This window comes from Rhinatrema bivittatum, chromosome 13 (genome assembly GCF_901001135.1).
Source record: "Rhinatrema bivittatum chromosome 13, aRhiBiv1.1, whole genome shotgun sequence".
NCBI classification, from domain to species: Eukaryota; Metazoa; Chordata; class Amphibia; order Gymnophiona; family Rhinatrematidae; genus Rhinatrema; species Rhinatrema bivittatum.
In genome coordinates, this window is record NC_042627.1 from 49,576,950 (window position 1) to 49,598,801 (window position 21,852).

Consider the following 21,852-nt stretch of genomic DNA (forward strand, 5'->3'; position numbering starts at 1 on the left):
AAGGCAGAAAGTTTGCTTAGGGCACCTAATATCCTTGTACCAACCCTGGGATTAGGATAAGGAGACTGAAGGGGAAGGAAGAAGGAAAAGAATAAAGAGAAGAGGAAGATGAGTGAAAGGGAGAAGATTAGGAAAAAGAAATGGGAGTAAATCCAATAAAAAAGTAACACTTACAATAAACACTTACAATAACAACACATTTATCCTCCAGACCCATCAGAAATGCCTACAAAGGCACACTAGTCGCAGCTCCAGTTAAATCAACACTAAGAAAAAGAGCACTCTCATCTGCGGGACCCCATCAATGGAATGATCTCCCACCAGACCTACGCCTCGAACCCAGTCTACCAGAGTTCAAGAAAAGGTTAAAAACCTGGCTCTTTAGGCAGGCTTTCCAATTACCAGAGTGTAACTAAGCTCCTCCTCCTGACTCTCAGATCCTTCAGATCCTTTCATTATATTCTGGTATAATATTATATTCTGGTATAATGTTTTGTAGCCCGGTTGTTGCTACTAAAGTTCATTGTAAAAAGTTGAACACACGCTCTGTTTAATATCAATTGTTAACTATTATGGTTCTATGTTTCTTGTAATAAGCCCAGGGTGGAACATCCCATCCAGGGTATCTTATTGTTTAATGTAAACCGGACTGATTTGTATTGTATACAGGAATTCCGGTATATAAAAATTAAAAATAAATAAATAAAATAAATAAACCTGGCCTTGGGGATCTGCAATTGGTCATCAGGTTTTCAGGATTTTCACAATGACTAGGCATAAGATATATTTGCATATATTAACCCTCTTGAATACAAATCTGTCCAATAAGTAGCGTAGCCCAAACTGACTTTTTGGGTGGCCCAAGGTTATCAAGAATGGGATGTAGGCATACAGGTCTGAACCCTACTAGTTCTACTTTTATTGATAAATAATGCCATTGCATGCACCTTATAATGGGTTCCTAGTAGTCTACAACAGCCCTTATATTTTGTGAGTGAAACATTTTACAATATTTTAACTCTATTATTTCAAGCACTTACCAATATTAAAAATTCCTTATTAATCTGTATTTTTTTATATTTATTGCAGTTTATAAATACACAAAAATAGGTTGAAAAGCAAAGAACACAAACATCAGATCCAATCAATCATGTTATAAAACAAATAATTATTCTTTCACGAATCCTCTTTCCAGAAAGGCAGAGATCACCATAACTACAATAAAATAACAATAATAATAAGAACAGGTGAGCAAAACTACGACAGTTCACATTACAACCCAACATGAAAAAAAGACTATATTCAAATTCTGGAGTAACCTCAGCAAAAAAATAAAATAAAATAAAAAAATACTCCCTCCACTACTAAATATTTTGTGAAGTAATGCAAACTCCTGCAAAAAAAAAAACAAACCCCAAAACTCTCAGGACTCAAATAACAGCAACCTTAAGAAAAAGAAGCAATGCAAATACTACACCAAGCCCTAGAACATTAATACACCACCTACTGGGATAACAGAACAAGCCAGACAGCTACAAATCCCTACAGAGAAACAAGCAGCAATACTGCACTTCATTCACACAGGCAGAACACAGACCAACCCTTACCTAATGCAGAAATAAGGGACTACAATTTAGAAATAGAATCATGCAAACAAAACAAATGGAAAGCCTCTGAAACAAGATTCTGAACAGTGGAATGCTAAAGAGCAAAATACAAAATTATAAGAAATGCACATACCCAAAGATGTCATATTCCAATTGCTAAAATCTCAAAACAATTTTGTTTTCTTTTTATTTTTCTAATCAGTTGGTTCCGGTTGCTTTTTTCCATGTTCCCCTTGTCAGTCTTTTCCTAATTCTTTCTCCAGGGTCACTCTTCTCTCTCCTATCTTCTTCCCTTCCTCTCTCTCACGCACACACACACAGACTCCTTTCCACACACAAACTCTCACTCACACACCCAGGCTCCCATTCTTTCACACACAAACACAAAACAGCCAGACTCTCATTCTCATACACACAGACAGGCTCCCATTCTCACATACAAACACCCAGGCTCCCATTCTTATGCACAAACACCTACACTCGCTCCCATTCTCATATGCATGCACCGGGCTTCACCGCCAAACCCCTTTTTCTCCACTGTGTGGATGGGCTCCCATGGAGGTTTTGCTTGGCTGGGCCCCCTCTTTTGCTGCCATGGGAATGGGCTCCTGCCGCGGCTTAAGTGCAGTGGGCCTTTTTCTTTGCTGCGAAGGGGATGTGCTCCCATGGCAGCCTTGCTTCCGCTGTCATGGGGATGGGCTCTGTATAAATCTGTCTGGCAACAAGCACCAAAGGTCAGGCACCTTGCTGTGTCCTAAGCTCCAGCCAAAGGTAGAGCTGCATCTTTACAGAGACACAGACAGACAGACAGTACAGTAGTAGCATGTACAAAAGAGGACCAGTGTTTGCCAGCTTGACAACAGCAGTCAGCATGAAGCAGTTTGCTCAGATGAGGGGGTGAAACACAGAACCAGAACTGGAACATTTGTAGCCAAAAGGAGGAGGGCTATACTGGGGCTAGGGGGGGAAGTGTATCTCAGTGCTCTTTTTTTGGTGCATGGTAAGTGACAAATTACAAGAGGTCTGAGTAACAGATGCTGGAGGTGGGGGATGGAGCCTATAGCAAGAAAGAGATATAAGAGCTAGTTCTCTGAAAGAGTTTGGAGAGCAGTCAGACCCTGTGCTCTGTGTAACTGTTCTCTTTCCTTCTACCAATACCTTCTAAACCAAAGACACATTTTTCCTTACATAATGATTTCATTATGGGCCATATATGGTTCTCTTGTTTATTGGGATTGGGGACTAAATACACAGATCCCGTAGTGGCCTTGTTTCAGCATGACTTCTTCACCACCATGGGGCTGGGCAGGACTTCCTCTTTGCCGCCATGGGAATGAGCTCCCGTGGCTGCCTTGCTTCAGCAGGACTACTTCTTTGTTCCCATGGGGATGGGATCCTGTGGCGGCCTTGCTTCGGCTGGCTCTCTCCTTCAGCTACAGCGATGATGGAGTTGATGGTGCCCATTCTTCAGGCCTGATTGGGGTTGGGCAGCTGTGATTTGGGTGGGCCTGAGCACAAAATGGGTGGGCCCACCTGTGGCAATGCCACTGAGTCCAATGTCCGCTCATTGTGGAGATCCTGAAAACTCAAGCGGGGGAAGGAGGGCTGAAGGGTATCTGAGGATGGGTTTGGGGACCAAGGCAGTTGTTAATCTTTATTTCTACTACCTATCCAAATTACTTAACACCACACTATTTTATTCAAGAACATTTGATACATTTTTCTGGGCTGCCCCAGTGATCACACGCAACCTATTTCCTTTATATTTACTGTACCCACCGGAAATCCTGCGGGGGGCGACGCCTCAACTTCACCAAGCAAGGATGTCAGGACCTGTTACAGCCGCTCCATGTCCGCTGTGGCTCCGTTTCCATAACAACCAGCTCCGTCGGGCTGCGAGCAGTCACGTGAGTGGGTTTAACCTCAAACCAAGTCCCCTCCCCCACAAACCATTATGTCGTGCTGTTTGTTGACAGTCATCGCTTCATGTTGCCGCCTCGCAGCGCCCGCGGCGCTCTGGGAAATGTATTTCTGTCGCCTCGGCCAGGGCGGTGGCGGACGGCTCGTGCCAGGTCGCCAGAGACTACCCTTCCCGGCGCTCCGCGCGGGTTCGGGTTCTCGCAGGCCGCCTCGGTTGATCGCCGATGCCCTACCGTTTGTTGTTTTATTGAAGCGTCACTCCAGGAGCGGAGCTGCGGTGGGGGGCAAGAAGGCGCCGGCTGTTAACGGCGGCATTCATGAGCCGTAGCGGGTAAGCATGCGTGTTCCCATCTGATAGCAAGATGCTGTTACATGGCTTCTCGTCGTTGTTTGTGAGATCGCGATGAATCGCGTTCCTGCTGTGTTCAGGAACCGGAGAGGCCACAGGCAAACCCATTAAGTGAAGAGCTTTTTTTCTGCTGTTAAAATGCCGGAAGAGATTCTGATCAAGCGCGCGTGTATACACACACACACATATATTTATATGTAGACTTTCCCCTGGGATCGCAGCTAAGCTCTTAGAAATAAGCCGATCGAGTGTCTTCCTTACCTGCCCTTCTTGTTTATATTATCGAGGGGTGTGGCTTTTGAGTTGGTCAGATAATTTCACTATTGATTTTCTTCCTGCCGTACAGATATGGTTGCGCTCGTCAGTTAAATGCCTCTTTTGAGTTGGGAGTGAGTGAGTGAGACCCTCTTTATGTCTGTAAGACGAGCTCATGCACAGGGTGCTTTTCAGTTGGATTTTGCATTCATTTACGTGTGCAAGCTTCGCTGCTGGTGACTACTATGCCAAATCTTCTTCCTTTGCTAGCTGTGGTTTTACCCTATGGGGCTGTCGGCACTTATTTCGGACAACCAATTCATGTATCTAAAGTACGATTGCTGCAGATTTTGCCGCCTGATTTGTAGTAGCAATTCTGCATCTCAGAGTTGGAGCTTTCCTGGTTTGAATGATAAAAAGTTAATGTATCGTTTCCAATTAACAAATACCTTAAAAGCAGACATTTCCGGTAGATAAATATGTGATATAATCTGACTGAATACAGTTAAGTAAAAACAGAAAATGGCTGGTTCAGTGGCAACACTTCTAAATGGAGATAAATTCCTGGCTGGGGTCTTCCATGATATTGTGAAGTTGCCACATTTACACATTTACACTGACTTTAGGCCCAATGATGGTGGGGTCCTGGAATGGTCTTCAGCCAAGGATTGGCACTGTGTATGGGAGTTGATATAAAATAGGGAAAAAGTACCCAGGTAGCTGCAAATGACGATTTGTGGCACCAGATCCCAGGACTAGTTCCAGTTGAACTTGAAAACCTAAAGGAGCAGTAGGAAACCTCCAAATGCTATGACTGCAATAACTGGGTAGTGTTTGGAGGGGATAAAAAAAACTGTGGCAAGAACCCTCTCCCCCTCCACCGTAGTTGTGATAAACCTCATGGTGTCATTGCTTAATAGAGGCCAGTTCCATTGAGTTGGAAGTCCGATCAAATGAGCAGGAGGAAATAGCACAAAAAATATAAGTATATTACTAAAAATTAACTATTTCCTGTCATAGTATCACAAGTGGTACTGTGGATTATTAGAAGGTAAAAGCACCATGAAAAATGTATTTTGTATGACTTGTATCTGCAATATTTTCATAACCTTATCTTGAAAGGAAGACAATCAAAATCTCTTCTATTGGCAGTGGTGTCCATGACTGCGGCTTGTCTCAGTTAAATTGTTCCATATGAGCTGAGTGCTGCCTATACCATTGCTTTCTGCTTTCATCAGTCATTGAAGCACTTGCTATCAGGGGCAGCAGAATGCCTTTTTTATTGGGAGGGCCCAACCAAGCTCCGCCCACATTCATACTACCAGTTTATTACTTTACATTTACAGTTAATGTCCTATTTTACATTCATTTTTTGCACAAATCATAGCGTAGAATTATTCATTCCCAGACCAATTAAATGCTTGATCTAGAAAATCTCCATAGGGTTAAAGGAGAAAATGACAAAAACAGCATTACTAATGGAAATGCTAGTACCAAGTGACTATTCTGTACTACCATATATATGGAGAGAGAAAAGATCATCAAATCCCAAAGATGCAATCAAAGACCAAGAACATGTGCCCCAAAGATTCAGAAACAGTTCTGTTTGTTTGGGCACTACTCACCTGAATAAAAAGAACTTCAAGCTCACCTCAGTATGTTGCCTGTATATATAAACACCTTAACAATCTTCAGAAAGAAGCTGTTTGGCACCAGCAGTACATTTCAGATATTGAGATCATACCCAAACTGCTCTGCCTTGGGTTCAAATATGTTAATTCTTGTCCTTGTATGTGCATGACAAACCCAATATAAACCCTGTACTGCCAGGGTTTATATTGGCTACTTTGTGATCACAGAACCTCCCCCACAACATACACCCCTCTAACAATGGAGACAGAGCAGGATATTTTCCCCTACACTTCAGAATACCAAAAACTTCTGCAGTCATCCAAGTAACATAAACAGATTTCCTCCGCTACTAGGCACATTGTGAAATAATACAAAATCCTGGAGAAAAAAAAACAATTTGTAGCAAACCTGGCATACTACAGCAGCACTAATTCAAAAGTTTCCAAAAGCAACAATTCTACCCATGATTAAGCAGCACTGCAAATATTACACCAGACCCTAGAACACCAATACACCTCCTGTTGGAAAAACACAACGAACCAGACTTCTGCAGATCCCTAGACAAAATCTATATGCTAGTAAAATGACTCCGCTTAGACACAGATGCAAATTGACCCTTAACAAATGCAAAGTGATCACAGATTAAAAACAGAAATATTTATTTATTAAATTTTCTATACCGATATTAGTGGAGACATCATATCGGTTTACATCAAACAGGAAACATACAGTATGGAAATTACATAAAACAGGGAGGTGGGGAGGGAGAAATAGGAACTATGAGAAAGTAGGAAGAAATACATAGGAATCGTGCTACTCTGAAACATAAGGTAGCCAAAGTTAACGCTGAGCATGATATTTGTGAAAACAAAAACTATGTACTAGGGTTTGGGTTTAGCATGGGTTTGCAAAGGGGTTAGGTGTGTTAGCATGATTCGAGGGTTTAGGGAGGGTTTGTATGAAGATACAAACTAGAATGCTAACCTTGAGAAGCCAGACTCTGCATGCAGTACAACCCTGGAGCACTAGAAACACATGCATTTCTTCCTAGACTAAGCTGGTCCCCCTGCATTGTTCTTCTGGGGAGTGAGGGCTCTTACATAACACCCCACACGAGAAAAACGACAAAATCTCTATGGTGCCCAAATAATTTGGTATTATGTTGGGGTTGCTGAGCCTTTGTCATTTTTCTTGTGGAACTTAGGTAGGGGTGGGTCCAGGAGGGGAATGGGACAAGGGTCGAGAGCAGGAGGGAGATGGGGAGGGATGTGGGGTGCTGGAGGGGGGATGGTGAGGGATGTAGATGAGGGAGTGATGTAGAGTGCTGAAGAGAGAGATGGGGTTGGGGAGAGAGGTGGTATACTGAAGGAGAAGGGATATGTTCCTCGAGGATAAATCCATAAACTGCTATGATGGTAATTAATAAGCAATAGTAGCTTGTGATTTATCTAACGTTTGGGTACTTCCAGGTAATTGTGACTTGGATTGGCCACTGTTGGAAACAGGATACTGGGCTTGATGGACCCTTGGTCTGACCCAGTATAGCATATCTTTTATATTCTTATGGAGATGAAGATATAGATAGGTGCTGAAGAGAGAGAGGAGTGGGCTGAAGGGGAGGCAGGCAGGGGGGCAGGAAGTGAGATCTGCCCTCAAGAAAAAACAACAAAGGCTTTGTGGCCTCAACATAATACAGTGCTTTGCTGGGCCTTTATTGTTTTTGTAGTGGAGGGGATAGGGGTATGGGTAAGGATAGGGGTGGTGGCAGGAGGCAGATGAAAGAGCAAGAGGAGGTAGTGGAAGCAGAAGGGAGAGGAGGGGTAATGGGCAGGCTGAATGGAGCAAGGGTGGAGAGAATCGGGGCCTGAGAGGAGAGGCTGAAAGGAGAAGAGGTGCATGGAGGAGAGAGGGAGAGGGCTGGGAGCAGGGGAGAGAGAAGCGAGACTGGTCCTACATCCTCCTCCCCAAGAAAACGAAGGATTGGTAGCCCCAGCATAATACCTGCCCCCAACAAATACAGTAACCAGGCCTCAGCCTCCTCTTCCTTCCTGCCCCCAGCACCTCCCATCCCTTTCCCACTAATCCTCTTCCCTCTCTCCCTAACCTTGCCCCTAACATCTCACCCTTCACTCACTCTTTCACTCCCCCCACTATCTCCTCACTCTTTCATGCCCTTTCTTCCCACCTCTTTCATTCCCATCCCCACAATCCTCTCACTCTTTTATCCCTCCCCACCACAATCCTCTCTTCACTTTTTTCAATCCCTCCCTTCACAATCCCTTCACTCTCACCCCCATTCCCTCACTCATACCTGCCCCCCCCCCCCATTCACCTTCACTCCACACTGACCCCACCCAGGAAGAGAAGTCTCATTGAGGGCAGGTGCCTTGATCCTCTTTCCACAAGTCTCTCTTTCAACCCCACCCTACCAGTATTTCAGCCCCTGTACCCTCCACACCAGTCTCTTCCCCCCCCCCCCAGCATATCCTTACCACTTTTCCCCAGTTCATACCCCACCAGTCTTTTTTTTTTTCTCTTCTCTCAGCCCTTTCTCACTATGTCTCCCTCAGTCCCTCCCCCCTCCTGCCAGCCCTCCCCACCTTACAACTCTGTGGCGCTTTATCATCAGGCCAGTGAAATAGCCAGAGCACGTGTAGCAGTGCCCGGAAACCCTCCTCAGGGTTATCCCCCTGCTTGCCACCGCCTCCAGTCGTGTGGAGCAGCAACTAATTTGGATGCTGGAGGCAGCACATTTGCCTGCCCGTTTCTCGTGGTGGCGCTCAGCCGCTCTCTTCAGGATCGTCATGGCAGGAATGCGTGCCACTCTTCCCCCTCTCCTCTCTGTGTGGCTTTGTGAGGCAGAGTGGGATCAGCCTGCTCTTTTTCTCAGCAGCTGCACTTTGACTGCCTCTCTTCTGGTGGACCCCCTGGGATCGTTGTGTGGACCTCTACGGGTCCACGAACCCCAGGTTGGGAACCACTGGTTCAGACAATTGCAGGCTGGTGATCTTAGGTATTGTAGAACTCTTACCTTAGTGCAGCACCTTGTTGGAAAATCAGATTTAGGAGTACAAATCATTTTGTTTTTTAATTTTATTTAATTCTCTATGTGTGTGTGTATGGATACACACATTTATTTCACTCAACACTTCTTCAGTTGAGCCACACCTACACCTGAGAGCCATATAAAAGGGATTGGTGCTGTGCTGACCCTCATCAGAGCCCCTGCAGGGAATGAAGCAAGGATAGAACATGAGCAACCCAAGAGTGACTTGGGGCAGGAGATTTGTGCTTACATTTTAAACAAAAGTAAAAGGTATCCTTAGTTCATTCTAATAAGATTAAAATTCAGGAAATGAAATGCATTGGATGGAAGAGAGCAAAGGTGTAGGAATAAGACTAAGAACAACAGACTGGAGCTTTAACATTTCAGCATGGGGGTGCCTGAGGCCCCCCACCCTCATCCCTTTCCCTGAAAGCCGTCTCCTTCCTGCTTGTCGCCATTGCTGCTTACTGGGTGCTACAGGAGGATTCCCAGCCTTGGCTAGCTTGCACTGGAGCTCTGCAGAGCTGATGAGATGGTAAGCTTCCTTCTGAACCTAAGCGCCAAGTTTGAGGGCACAGCTTTTCTGTTACTGTCGCGTTCAGTGGTTTGCTAGACCTGTGCTGAGAAATCATCTTGACAGCCGATGAAGAGGGCAGGCAAGCTCTTATTCTTGGTCCTGTGGCAAGATCTCACAACCTTCCAAGGCTCACTTGACTTTCAGATAGTGCCGTGGATGGGTTTTTTTTGTCTTGAAGAAGGAAGGGACGTGGGTTTTTGAGATCACTGTGAATGTGCCTTCCTTGCATGAACTTCTTGTATATTGGACTGACTTAACAGCTGTGACTGTCTATATCACTTATTTAAAAATGTTACAACCTGCTTCATCAATTAACATGGTTCTAGGTGGATAACACAAAAACATAAGTATTCAATTCCACATATGTTTTGTGCTTTTTGTGCAATTGGGTTTATTTCAGATATTGCAGGTGACTGATCAAGCCTTTCAATCTCTTACAGTCAGTTAAAAGCCAAATGAACATGTCTTTATTTATTTGACAAGTTTTATATACCGTCGTTCGGTTTCGCCATCACATTTTACATTCAGTAAAAGTCTGAGATATGTATGTATAGATAAAAAAAAAAATTTCAATATACCACTTTACTGATTTTTATGACGTGGGATGTTCGGTCCACTCAGCTTCTAAGAAGTAAAGAAGTGGAATCAGAGGTGATCCTAAAGGAAATGGCATCCGGGGCGGGTACTTCTTTGGCGTCACTCCCCCTCCAATACATAATTTCAAAATTTCAAAACAGAAGACATATCAAATAACAATAATTAAAAGTAATATGGAGAGCAGGAGATTTGTAAAATCCTTATCTGTTATCCTATGATTGTTGTAGCCTGGACACACACACACACACTCTCTTCCTCTGTGTGTCTCTCTCACACATGCAGATAAAAACTGAACTGGAAATCACAAGCCAGATTCTGTATGCAGCGCAACAATGGGAAAATCACTATTCCTCAAAACAATACAATCAAGAAATATAAATCAGAATAGTAAAACCATTCGAAAAAATATACATTTCAAAACAGCTGATGAACAGAATAATATTCAATAATTAGAAGCTCCTGTACAAATTTTTAAAAATTTCCTAAACATCGATAAAATATTTCAAAACAGCAGACATCAAATAACACCCAGTAATTAAAACTAAGGATTGTAAAAATCCCCCACTCTCTATACCTGTCACCCTGAGATTGTCGTGAACTGGGGGTACACACAGACACAAACAAAATATGCTCCCTCTGTCTCTCACACGCATACACGCTTGGTAAAAGACAGAAGGAGCTTGTGTGTGTGTGAGAGAGAAGGAGACGGACACATACGATTCCTTTCTCACCCCAGCACACACACACATACGCTTCCTCTCTCTCACCCTCACCCAGGCACCCTCTCATACAAACGCACCCATAGGCACTCTTTCATATACATACATTCACTCTTCTATGCATTCACCGTCTCATGCACACACCCTCATACACTGGCACGCACAGGGCCAGTCTCTCGCTTCTTCAGCCGCTGGGTGCACAGCAAGGCCTCTTCTTCTGCTGCCGGCTCTGGGAGTCACAGGCGGCACCTCTGGGCCTCTTCCACAGGACCTTGCTTTCGCTGGCGAGGAGTGGAAACCCTGCCAGCGCGTCACTGCCCAGTGCCGCCACAGGACCTTCCTGCTGGTGGCAATGCCCCCCCCCTTAGTACTCCTCTGATGGAATATTGATTTGTATTTAGACACTGCCTTGCCTAACCCTCCAAACCTCAGATGACAAACTGAGCTAACAACTTGGTTTTAGGAGGAGGAGCCTATGAGAGAGAACCAGTTTCAGTTTCATGGCCCCTCCTGAAGCTGGATTGGTGATAGTGAGGATGTTGCTTTTTCGAGGTAAAAGAGGAGCTGGAGGAAAATGACTTTTTCCACCAGCTTGGGCAGGAAGGGAGGCTGAAGACTGGGCTGCTGTTGTCCATCATTTTTTGATTTGACTAAGTGAAAGAAACCTTCAGTGTTATCAAGGATCATTAAACCATCTTCTCGCCTACCAGGTTTAGTTAGTTAATTGTGCGCCATTGGGTAGGAGGGGAGAGATGCATAAGAAGAAATATCTGGACATGTTTAGGAGAGTGGGGAATAATACGTGAGGCTGTCGGTCTCTAAAAGACTATTAACGGTTATGAGTAGCAGGTAGGAGTTCTTTCCTATTTATGCTGATTAATATGCTTTCAATTTTTCTTTTCTTAGTTATTTGTAGGCTAATTGCATTCCCAGTTCTTTCCCTCTTGTGATTACTGCATTCCCAACAGTTGAAAGCTATAGATTGGGATGGCCAAATCTGGTCCTTGAGAGCCACAAGCAGGCCAGGTTTTTAAGAGATTCACAATGAATGCATGAGAGAGATTTTCATCCAAAGATTAGCTAAACAAAGGCAGTAGGGATTTGAAACCTGAATCTTACTCAAATCTGAATTTAATTTTTCTGTCCTTGAAGTGCGTTGGTTTTTTTTTGTTTTTTTGTTTTGTGTTTTTTTTTTTTTTAGGAGATCCTGAAGTCCATGGTTAGGTGCTATGCTGCCGGTTTTACTTTGAGAAGAACCTCAAAGGTTGCTTGTGGTCCCTTCTACCCTTATTCAGGACCTGACTGCGATGCCTGGGCAGAGCTGCATGAGGCTCACACAATCCAGTTTTTTACATTTTTTTTCTTTTAATTTTGGTTTAAATTTTGCTGAATTTGTATGACTTTTTTGCTGTTTTTATTTGATTTGTTATTTTATATGCACTTGTTTCAATTTGCTGTATACCGCACTGGCCCGGGCTGTCCTGCATGAGTGGTTAATAAGAATGAATGAATAAATAAATATGTTTGGTAGAGCTCTTCCTTTTAAGAAGAAAATCTGTAATGTGGATTCAGTCTGTTAGTGCTGGGCCAGTGAAAGAGTTGGCTCTCTCCTAAGGCAGTGTTTCCCCAGCAGAATGCCATGGCACACTGGTGTGCCTTCAGACTTGACCATGTCTACCATGGAAAAGTCACCACTGCCTGGCACTCAGATCCAGACCAGCAACTGGGCTCTGCTTTCAGCACCTCGCAGGAACAAGAATCACCAGTGGTAGCTCCAAAACTTGTAGGAACTCCTTTCCGAGAGCATGTCTGTTTATGTGGGCCTCCTCGTCCGAGTGAAGGCATGAGCCCTGGAGCCTGCAATCAGTGGGCATGGGCAGGGCATGGATAGCTCGGCTCCGCTTTGTGTGGCATCTCCTTGTCTTCCCCTTCACGTCCTCTTTTGAGTCCTTCCAGCCTCTGTCTTATCGAAAGTGTGCACTGAGCCCTGGGAGAAGCTCTGGCAGCCACATGTGGCAGCCAAGGTAACAAACTGAGTCAGCTGCCCACATTCTCCTGAAGTCTCCCTTCTCCTGCACTGGTATATAGAGGGAACTGGCTTGTTGTGTTGCGTTCATGTGTGTCTCTGCCCTTTCTCCCTTTGGAAGAGAGAGTGGGGAGGCTTTCAGTGCTTCCCTAGCTCATCTTCTGACTGTACAAGTCTTCTCCATGTCCGCACAGCACATTTTTGTTAAACATTGCCCTGAGGGATGTAGCCCCTGGACTTGGGGTCTGGAGGGTTTCCTTGGTAGAGGGGCTGCTGCAGGTCTGAGTGGATCGTAACATATTTACCTCAGTTCTGCAGAGAGAGGAGCAAATGCTGGAGATGAATAAATGCTGTGCATTGCTTTCCACTTGTTCTGGTTTTTCTCTCTCGTGGACTGCAGCAGTCTGTCAGGGCTCAACAATGAGTGCTAAAAGTTAAACTTACAGTAGCAGCCAGTGTTCTGGGTTCCTTGACTTTGTCCTATTATTATATCACGTTCTCTATTCTAGACCCCTATTAATTTATTCTAGAGTGAATAAATTAAGCTACACCGTGTTATATCATTTCCTGTATATTCCTGCAGCTGTATACAGTCCTCTGTTGTCTTTGCAGTTCTGTTTGTATTTCGTTTTTCATTTTCCATTGTCTGTCCTCTATATATGCAAATAGAATTGTGCTGAATATATGGTAGTATGATTGTAAATATGGGTTATTTGTGGTCTTTTAGTGGCAATTAAGGTGCTTCACTTATGGTGTGGTAGGCATTGGTTTTTTGATTGTATGTATTTAAGTTTCTATGTATCAACATCTAGGAATAATTCTGATAAATGGTAGGGGGATCATGCATTTTATATACGAATTGCTCTCTTTAAATGTGTTTAATTCTTGTACTGAAATATTTAATAAAAAATTCATTGAAAGTTGACTATGAATGTAAGACATTAGTGTTCTTTTCCTGTTTGGGTTGTTAATATTTGTATAGATGGAGCACTTCTATTGGATTATACTGTCCAGTATATATGTGTCTGTATAAGTGCACATATATACATATACACATATGTATATATGTGTGTGTATACATACACACATTTTTACACTCTGTGGGACTAAAGTACCCCTTTTTCTTATGTCCACACCCTCAGGTTTTATAGATTTCCTTTCTTGAGACTGCACTGCAGCTGTTTATGCCATATTCATAGTTGGTATCCTTGTGCAGGCTGCAGAGGGGGAGGGGTTCTGAGGCTCTGTGCCACAGCTCCATACTTATCAGTATGGGGCTTATCAGGGGAGGCAGCGTCTTCATAAATGAACATACAGTGGGGGCCCCCAGCAATGAAATCAAAATTTGAACCCAAAAAAAGCGCTCAATTTTTATGGAACTCCCAGCTGAAGACTTAGACCTACATAGCTTTAGATTTCCTAGTACTGCTGTTTCTCTGTGTGCCTTCCACTAGAAGGATTTGCCCTCCCTTGAGCTGGAGGCTGTTAATGTGTAAACTCCAGCAGCCAGGGCTGCTGATCCATAGGGAGGAATATGGCGTAATTACAGTCCCGGAGGCTCACAGCAAAACAAACTGGAGGTACAGAAAAGTGACTCAGGAGCAGGATTTCACACTCCTGCCGTGCAGCATAAAATGCAACTTACTTTGGAAGAATGAGGGATTTTATTTTTATTCATGAAATGCTCTACAAATGGAGAATTGAAAATGTGTCACACACGGCACAAACTGTACTCTGGCTTTACAGTCCAGCTAGCACCCACTTTTCTGTGGTTTAAATGTAACAATCTGTTCTTCCTTGCAGGTCTTTAAAACATGTCTGGCAATTCGAGCGACAGTGAATCGTCATCCTGTGGCTGGACCATCATTAATCATGAGGTACCTGTTCTCGGGGAGCTGGTGTGGGAGGACTCACTCTGTACTTTTACCTAGACCTGAACAAGGAGGCGACTAGTTCCAAGACATTTGAGAAAAATTAGGACTGTTTGGAACATTTTTATTAAATCTCAATGTTTGCTCCTTGTCTTAGACTCTCCACAGCATTATTTATTTATTTATTTATTTTTATATACTGAAGTTCTTGTATCAAATACAAATCACTCCTGTTTACATAAAACAGTGAGATGCCCAAAAAAGCAAGGGGCTTTACATAAAACAATAGAACAAAGTACAGATTGAACATAGAATAGTTACAAGAAACTTTTGAACTCAGAATCATAATATAGTAACAAATAAAACATTATAAATGGTTAACTAGTCAACTGGCCTTTAAAATCATCTCCTATGATGAACTACATTTCTAGGCTTGACCCATGGAGAGATCTTTAAAGGAGAATGTGTGAAGTCTCTTATGTTGTCTAACAAAGTATTGCTGGGTTTTTGTTTTTTTTCTCCCCCCAGTATCCATGCAATAAATGGAGTGAATTTCCCTTATTGCTCTGGAGCCCTCAGGGATAGGGGAGCCCATGCTCTTGTCTTCAGCTCTGTGTGGCTGTCTCACGCTGATAGCGCTGTTTGTGCTTCAATTTCATTTTCGGTTTATAAAGTAGGAGCGTTCCTGCCAGTAGCAGAGACCAGGCCCTGATATGTAAGGAAAAAGATAAAACGCAGAGTTTCGACAGACACATTGACTAAGAATGCAAATGATGTCAGTACTACAGAAGGTGGTAGGAGGAGATTTGAGGACGCTCAACATAGCCTGTCTGTTTTTATCCTCAGAGTAAGAGAAGCAGCCGGCCTCTAAAGGAATTACTTTCTTTGTCTAAATTGTTTCCATGGTGGTTGGCTTTTTATCCCGATTAAAAGAAGCGCTGGATTAGCGGCTGCCCGTGCTGTTTTGACAGATGGACATGTTGGTTTGTGCTGTCCTGTTAGTCAGGGCTGGATTTAAGCATAGGCATGTGCCTAGAGCACCAAATTCCCGGGATGAAAATCCCCTCCCCCCCCCCCATGGGAGCCATAATCTTAAATCCAGCCTTACCTTTAGTCAGTTGCAAAAGCTGTTAGCTTTTAAAGCAGTCTGCCCTTTTTCTGGAGACAGTTTCCTAACCTGAATTTGTCAGTGGGCAGGAAGGCTGCAGATCTTGGCTCAGGTGGGGAGAGTGTCCCAAGCCTAGGCCCTGAGGTTGCACCTCTGAGAAGGAAGTGATACTCCATGTGTCACCTGATGGCCCCGGGTGCAGCAGGTGCTGCTTGGTCCCGAGGGGAGGGGTCTCCTGTAGCTTATCCTCTCTCTGGCCTGGGTAGCCCTGCTTCCATATGGGAGCTGCTGCAGATTTTGCTACTGGCAGCAGGTGCTACTGAGCTGCCTGAGTGGGGGGAAGATACTGTTACCTTAAATAGGCTAGGGTATCTGATTGCTGCTTCTCTTTCTGGTGACCTGCTCCTTTGAGTGGCAGTCTGGGCACTGGGGCTGGGGTCAGAGGGCACTTCTTCCTCTTAGTGGCCCAGAAGGAGTATTGTGCGTGCGTGCGGAGGTGTTTATCCCCAGTTATCTCTGCAGTGCTGTGAGTTAAGCCATTTATAAGTGCGCAGATAATAAGAATGATACAAATGTTTGTCTCTTATTCTGTTTTAAAACTGTTTTCTAATGTGATCCTTTATAGGAAAAGGTCTCATGATGTATCATACTGCTAGGTAAAATTGCGTATTTTTGTCAAATAATTGTTAAATTATCAAAATCCCCACAAGACTAGGCAAAGTGGATTTTTACGCTTTGCTGTTTTGTGAGGTCTTCCCTATAAGAGTTTATGGTCAGCTTGCTTAGAAATCCCTTCTGTATTTTCCCCTTGTGGGAGGAGATCAGGCCCTGGCTGCAGCTCTACACCTGTTGCTACTTAAATAGCCAGATCTGTCAATTTACAAAACAAATTGGCTTGAACCCAGAGTAAGTTAATCTTTCTCCCTCCGCCTGACTCCTGCTCAGAAATGATGAATTCACGTTGTGTGGGCTTCCTATGCGCCTGTGTATTCTCTAGCCTGCCTGCTGTCTTCTTTCACAGGGCTCTGATATCGAGACACTGACCTGTGAAAATGGTGACCTTGCGTCGGAAGAAACTCCAGCGGTTCTTGAGGCCGAGCCGGAAGATAAGTCACAAGAGCTGAGGGGTAGGACTTTGACAAACCCTGTTGGGGGGGGGAAGCATTTGTCATAAGTTATGAACGGAAGATGCAATCCTGAATTAGAACCCGGTTTGTGTATTCAGGGCAGCAGTGAGGCCGCACGGCCTTCTCGTTAACCTGGCTCTACCTGTGGCCAAAGGAATTTTAATGTTTTGTTTTTTTTCTGATAAAAACATTCATATGCGGATGACTTTTTTCTTCCCATGTGCCTCAGCAAAAAAAAAAACCATGTATCATTTTTCTAAGGACCCAGGATACAAGAAGGTAGGCGATCTAAAAAAGCCGTCAGGTAAACAAAAACAAGGGAATAGATGTCAGAATTCTTTTCCAGTGCTTTATTATGGTGGAGACGTTAAAAATTAACAGCCCGACTCAGGCCGAGTTTCGCCGTTCTCACAACTGCTGCCTCAGGGGGCTATAAAGAAATCATGGAGAACAACAATATTAATAAATAAACATAATGACAAAAATACAAAATTAATTGAATTAAAAAGTTAATAAGTTAAAAAAAAATATATAAATAAAAATCATCGGTGACATACAGATCTGTGCTCATGAAAATGTAAAAATGACGAAGGAATATGATCAAATATCATTACAGTTGAAATTTATTTATACATTCATAACTTAGATTTAATTCAAAGAAAGTCTGAAAAAATGAGATGAATCAAATAAGATTTGTTTGTCTTACTATTACCTTTAGAGAATCATGGATAATGAAAATGGAATATTTCAATGCAATTCAATTGTAATCCACAATGGAACAGTTTCTTTTTCATTCAATGAAAACTCTTAGACATGTGGACTCCATACATCTAATGGTGCCTAACATGATAATGCAGACATTATTGAATGAATAAACGTTAGAAATATAGCAGAAAAAATCTTTTATCATCCACTTTTAATGTGTATATAATTCCTAGTGGTACTTTATTGTGGGTTGGTCCCAGTGAGTGCATACATTGTCTATTTAGGGAAAACTAGAGGTAATTGGAATAAACTCAGATGTGTGCCAAATTCATTACTTTGTAGGCATATAAAACTCAATATTCCGCTCACTTACACAACATGTCTACTGCTTTACTGATAAAACCGCTTAAAAGCTCCGCTTGCATGAGCTATAATATAAAGAGCCGAAGTAGAACATCATGTCAGCTATATAATGAGCTAACTTAGCTGTTTAATGTAAACCGACCAATATGGTGGAGACTTAAAAAATCACCTTTAAAAAATATATAGAATATTGGCGCTATCGGGTGAACCTCACGCTGTGAACCCACTTAGCTAACTGAATAACAATGTGTTAAAAATGTTGTGAGCGATATACCATCTAAAAAAAACCAAAACAGTGATTTAAAAAATCAAAAAACAACCAACAAAGCACATATAAATTATTTCAAGCGCCATCGGGTCTGCCGAATGCTAAAACCCCACTGATGTCGCCGAATGACTACTGGGGCAAAATAGAGTGTTCTGAACTGTGTAAACGATTATAAATTCAAAAGAATATAATTAAAATTACCTTATATTCCATGCCAAATATACAGTCTCCACTCATAAGAACAAAGTCAGCATGGCTTTATCCAAGGCAAGTCTTGCCTCACAAATCTGCTTCACTTTTTTGAAGGAGTTAATAAACGCGGATAAATGTAGTATACTTGGATTTTCAGAAGGCATTTGACAAAGTTCCTCATGAGAGGCTTCTAGAAAAAGTAAAAAGTCATGGGATAGGTGGTGATGTCCTTTCATGGATTGCAAACTGGCTAAAAGACAGGAAACAGAGTAGGATTAAATGGACAATTTTCTCAGTGGAACGGAGTGGGCAGTGGAGTGCCTCAGGGATCTGTATTGGGACTCTTACTTTTCAATATATTTATAAATGATCTGGAAAGAAATACGACGATTGAGATAATCAAATTTGCAGATGATACAAAATTGTTCAGAGTAGTTAAATCACAAGCAGATTGTGATAAATTGCAGGAAGACCTTGTAAGACTGGAAAATTGGGCATCGAAATGGCAGATGAAATTTAATGTGGATAAGTGCAAGGTGATGCATATAGGGAAAAATAACCCATGCCATAGTTACACTGTTAGGTTTCATATTAGGTGCTACAACCCAAGAAAGAGATCTAGGCGTCATAGTGGATAACACATTGAAATCATCGGTTCAGTGTGCTGCGGCAGTCAAAAAAGCAAACAGAATGTTGGGAATTATTAGAAAGGGAATGGTGAATAAAACGGAAAATGTCATAATGCCTCTGTATCGCTCCATGGTGAGACAGCACCTTGAATACTGTGTACAATTCTGGTCGTCGCATCTCAAAAAAGATATAATTGCGATGGAGAAGGTACAGAGAAGGGCTACCAAAATGATAAGAAGAATGGAACAGCTCCCCTATGAGGAAAGAATAAAGAGGTTAAGACTTTTCAGCTTGGAGAAGAGACGGCTGAGGGGGGATATGATAGAGGTGTTTAAAATCATGAGAGGTCTAGAACGGGTAGATGTGAATCGGTTATTTACTCTTTCAGATAATAGACTATGGGGCACTCCATGAAGTTAGCATGTGGCACATTTAAAACTAATCGGAGAAATTTCTTTTTTACTCAACGCACAATTAAATTCTGGAATTTGTTGCTAGAGGATGTGGTTAGTGCAGTTAGTATAGCTGTGTTTAAAAAAGGATTGGATAAGTTCTTGGAAGAGAAGTCCATTACCTGCTATTAATTAAGTTGGCTTAGAAAATAGCCACTGCTATTACTAGCAGCGGTAACATGGAATAGACTTAGTTTTTGGGAACTTGCCAGGTTCTTATGGCCTGGATTGGCCACTGTTGGAAACAGGATGCTGGGCTTGATGGACCCTTGGTCTGACCCAGTTTGGCATGTTCTTATGTTCTAATGTTTAGACGCTGTCAATGGAGCGCATTTAAAGGTAAAATTGGCGCCAAAACAGTTGTCAATCATTCGTTGTAAAAAATTTTGAAAATATGTGCAACTAAAAGAGGGGCCAAAACAGTTGTCAATCATTCGTTGAAAAAAATTTTGAAAAGGTGAGTATACCTTCTCTTAAATTGATCTGTGCTTCCTTTCCATAACATAAAAATGTCATCTATAAATCTCTTCCATAATATCATATTTTCTTTCAAATCATGATCAGTTAAATATCCGTAGAAAATATGATATCATGGAAGAGCTTTATAGATGACATTTTTATGTTATGGAAAGGAAGCACAGAATCTTTAAACAAATGTTTTATTTGGCTAAATACCCTAGATCAAAATTTGAGATTTACCATGTACTTTAGTAAAGAATCAATCCCATTTCTAGATATTCAGATCAGTTTAAGATCTACAGGAAGCCAACGGACACTAATAAACTATTACATTACAAGAGCTGTCACAACAAATCATAGTTGACAAACCTCCCTTGTTCACAGTTTTTAAAACTACGGAGATTTTGTGCTGATGAATTCATATTTTATGAAAGATCAAAAGAAATGAAGCAAAGATTTATAGATAGAGAATATCCAATGAAACATGTAGAAAAAGGTTATGCAAAAGCGTTAAAACATAAAAGATCGGATCTACTCAAAAAGAAAGATAAAAAATTGACAGACCGCATTGTATGCCCACTAACTTACTCCCATATGTCATTTAATATTGTTAATACTCTTAAGAAATTTTGGCCCGTTATTCAGGTATTACCAGCTTTTAAAGATAGAGAACTAATGGTTGCCAATAAGCGCGATAAGATTTATTAGCACCTTCAGCATTACCTCAGAAACCGATTCGTGACAGCAGACCGGCTGGCCATCGCCCGGGTGGCAATTGCTCCGTTTGTAACATCAATATCAAAACAGATCAATTAATGATTCCCAGAAAAAATAAGATTTTCAAATTTACAACTTTTACCAATTGCAAAAGTAAGGGAGTTATTTATGCAGTGATTTGTCCTTGTAACAAACTTTACATAGGTAAGACTATCAGAGAATTTAATAAAAGGATTATAAAGCACAAAAGTAATATTAACCGATCTGTACCATCCAAACCGTTAGTAGAACATTCTATACAATATAATCACAAATTCAATGAGTACAAATTTTGTTATTCAAAGACCTATACTAAATTGGCGAGAGGCAATTTAGATCATTTGTTGCTACAATTAGAGCAAAAATATATATATGAATTTGAGACTATGGGCCTTATTTTCCAAGTGGCTCGCAAGCGATAAGGGACGTTTCGCACGTGAAAAGTCCCTTATCGCGTGAGATACCAAAATAGGGGCGGAGTTGGCCCCGGAAGAGGAGGAGTTGGGGCATCACCGGGGCCGACTCCGCGAAGACGCCACGGACGACGAAAAGGTAAGGCCCTTTTTGCGTCCGAGTTCGCGCGGAATAGCTACATGTTCTATGGTGGCGCTATTGGGTGTGAAACCGGCAGCGATCGCACCGTGATGGTGCGATCGCTGCCGGCTAGCGCAGGCCCGCCCCCCGTTTCGGCCCCCTGCCCCTCATTCCCTAAAGTATCGCAGGCCTGCGATACTTTAGAAAATGAGGCCCTATGAATCCAACAGGTTTGAATGCTGAAATTGATTACAATGTTTTTCTATAAGATCCAATTACACTATTCATCACTGATCACATATCAATACAGTTTTTTATCAATTTACGATACATTTATGACAACGGCTTTAAATTATAATTTTTTATACCTTAGTATTTATTTTTGACTCCGCAATGGAAATTTTTTATTAAAAAATTTTTTATTAACATTTTATTTCATTTTTTAATTTTATATATATTTTACAGTGGTCATATGATACATGTAATTATGTTAAGTTTTTATTATATAAAAAATTTGTTTTGGTGAACATTGTTCTGACGTAGTAGTGGTCTTAACACTGGTTCCCTGTACGTACCTGGATCAGTCCAGACAGTGGGTTATATCCCCTGACCAGCAGATGGAGTCAGAACAGAGTTTGAGAGCGTCAGCATATAGAGTA

General features: G+C 42.2%; 2 protein-coding genes across 8 annotated transcripts in view; one reads left to right on the plus strand and one right to left on the minus strand.

Annotated features, from left to right (window-relative positions):
* C13H15orf65 (chromosome 13 C15orf65 homolog) overlaps positions 1–3,594 on the minus strand; it is a 34,527-nt gene extending 30,933 nt beyond the window's left edge. The window contains exon 1 of the mRNA XM_029575056.1: positions 3,387–3,594. The gene's annotated coding sequence lies outside the window, so the exon portion shown is untranslated. The remainder of the gene's footprint in view (positions 1–3,386) is intronic.
* Positions 3,595–3,717: 123 nt separating this feature from the next.
* The window catches only part of CCPG1 (cell cycle progression 1), a 116,737-nt gene continuing 98,602 nt past the window's right edge, over positions 3,718–21,852 (plus strand). For 3 of the 7 annotated variants that reach the window (XM_029575030.1, XM_029575032.1, XM_029575031.1), the window contains exons 1-3: positions 3,719–3,858; positions 14,532–14,605; positions 16,729–16,834. In XM_029575030.1, the coding sequence (XP_029430890.1) occupies positions 14,543–14,605; positions 16,729–16,834 (169 nt within the window). In that variant the 5' untranslated portion in view covers positions 3,719–3,858; positions 14,532–14,542. Of the gene's footprint in view, positions 3,859–14,531; positions 14,606–16,728; positions 16,835–21,852 lie in introns of all 7 variants that reach the window. The other 4 variants (XM_029575033.1, XM_029575034.1, XM_029575036.1 and 1 more) reach the window with 2 other exon arrangements.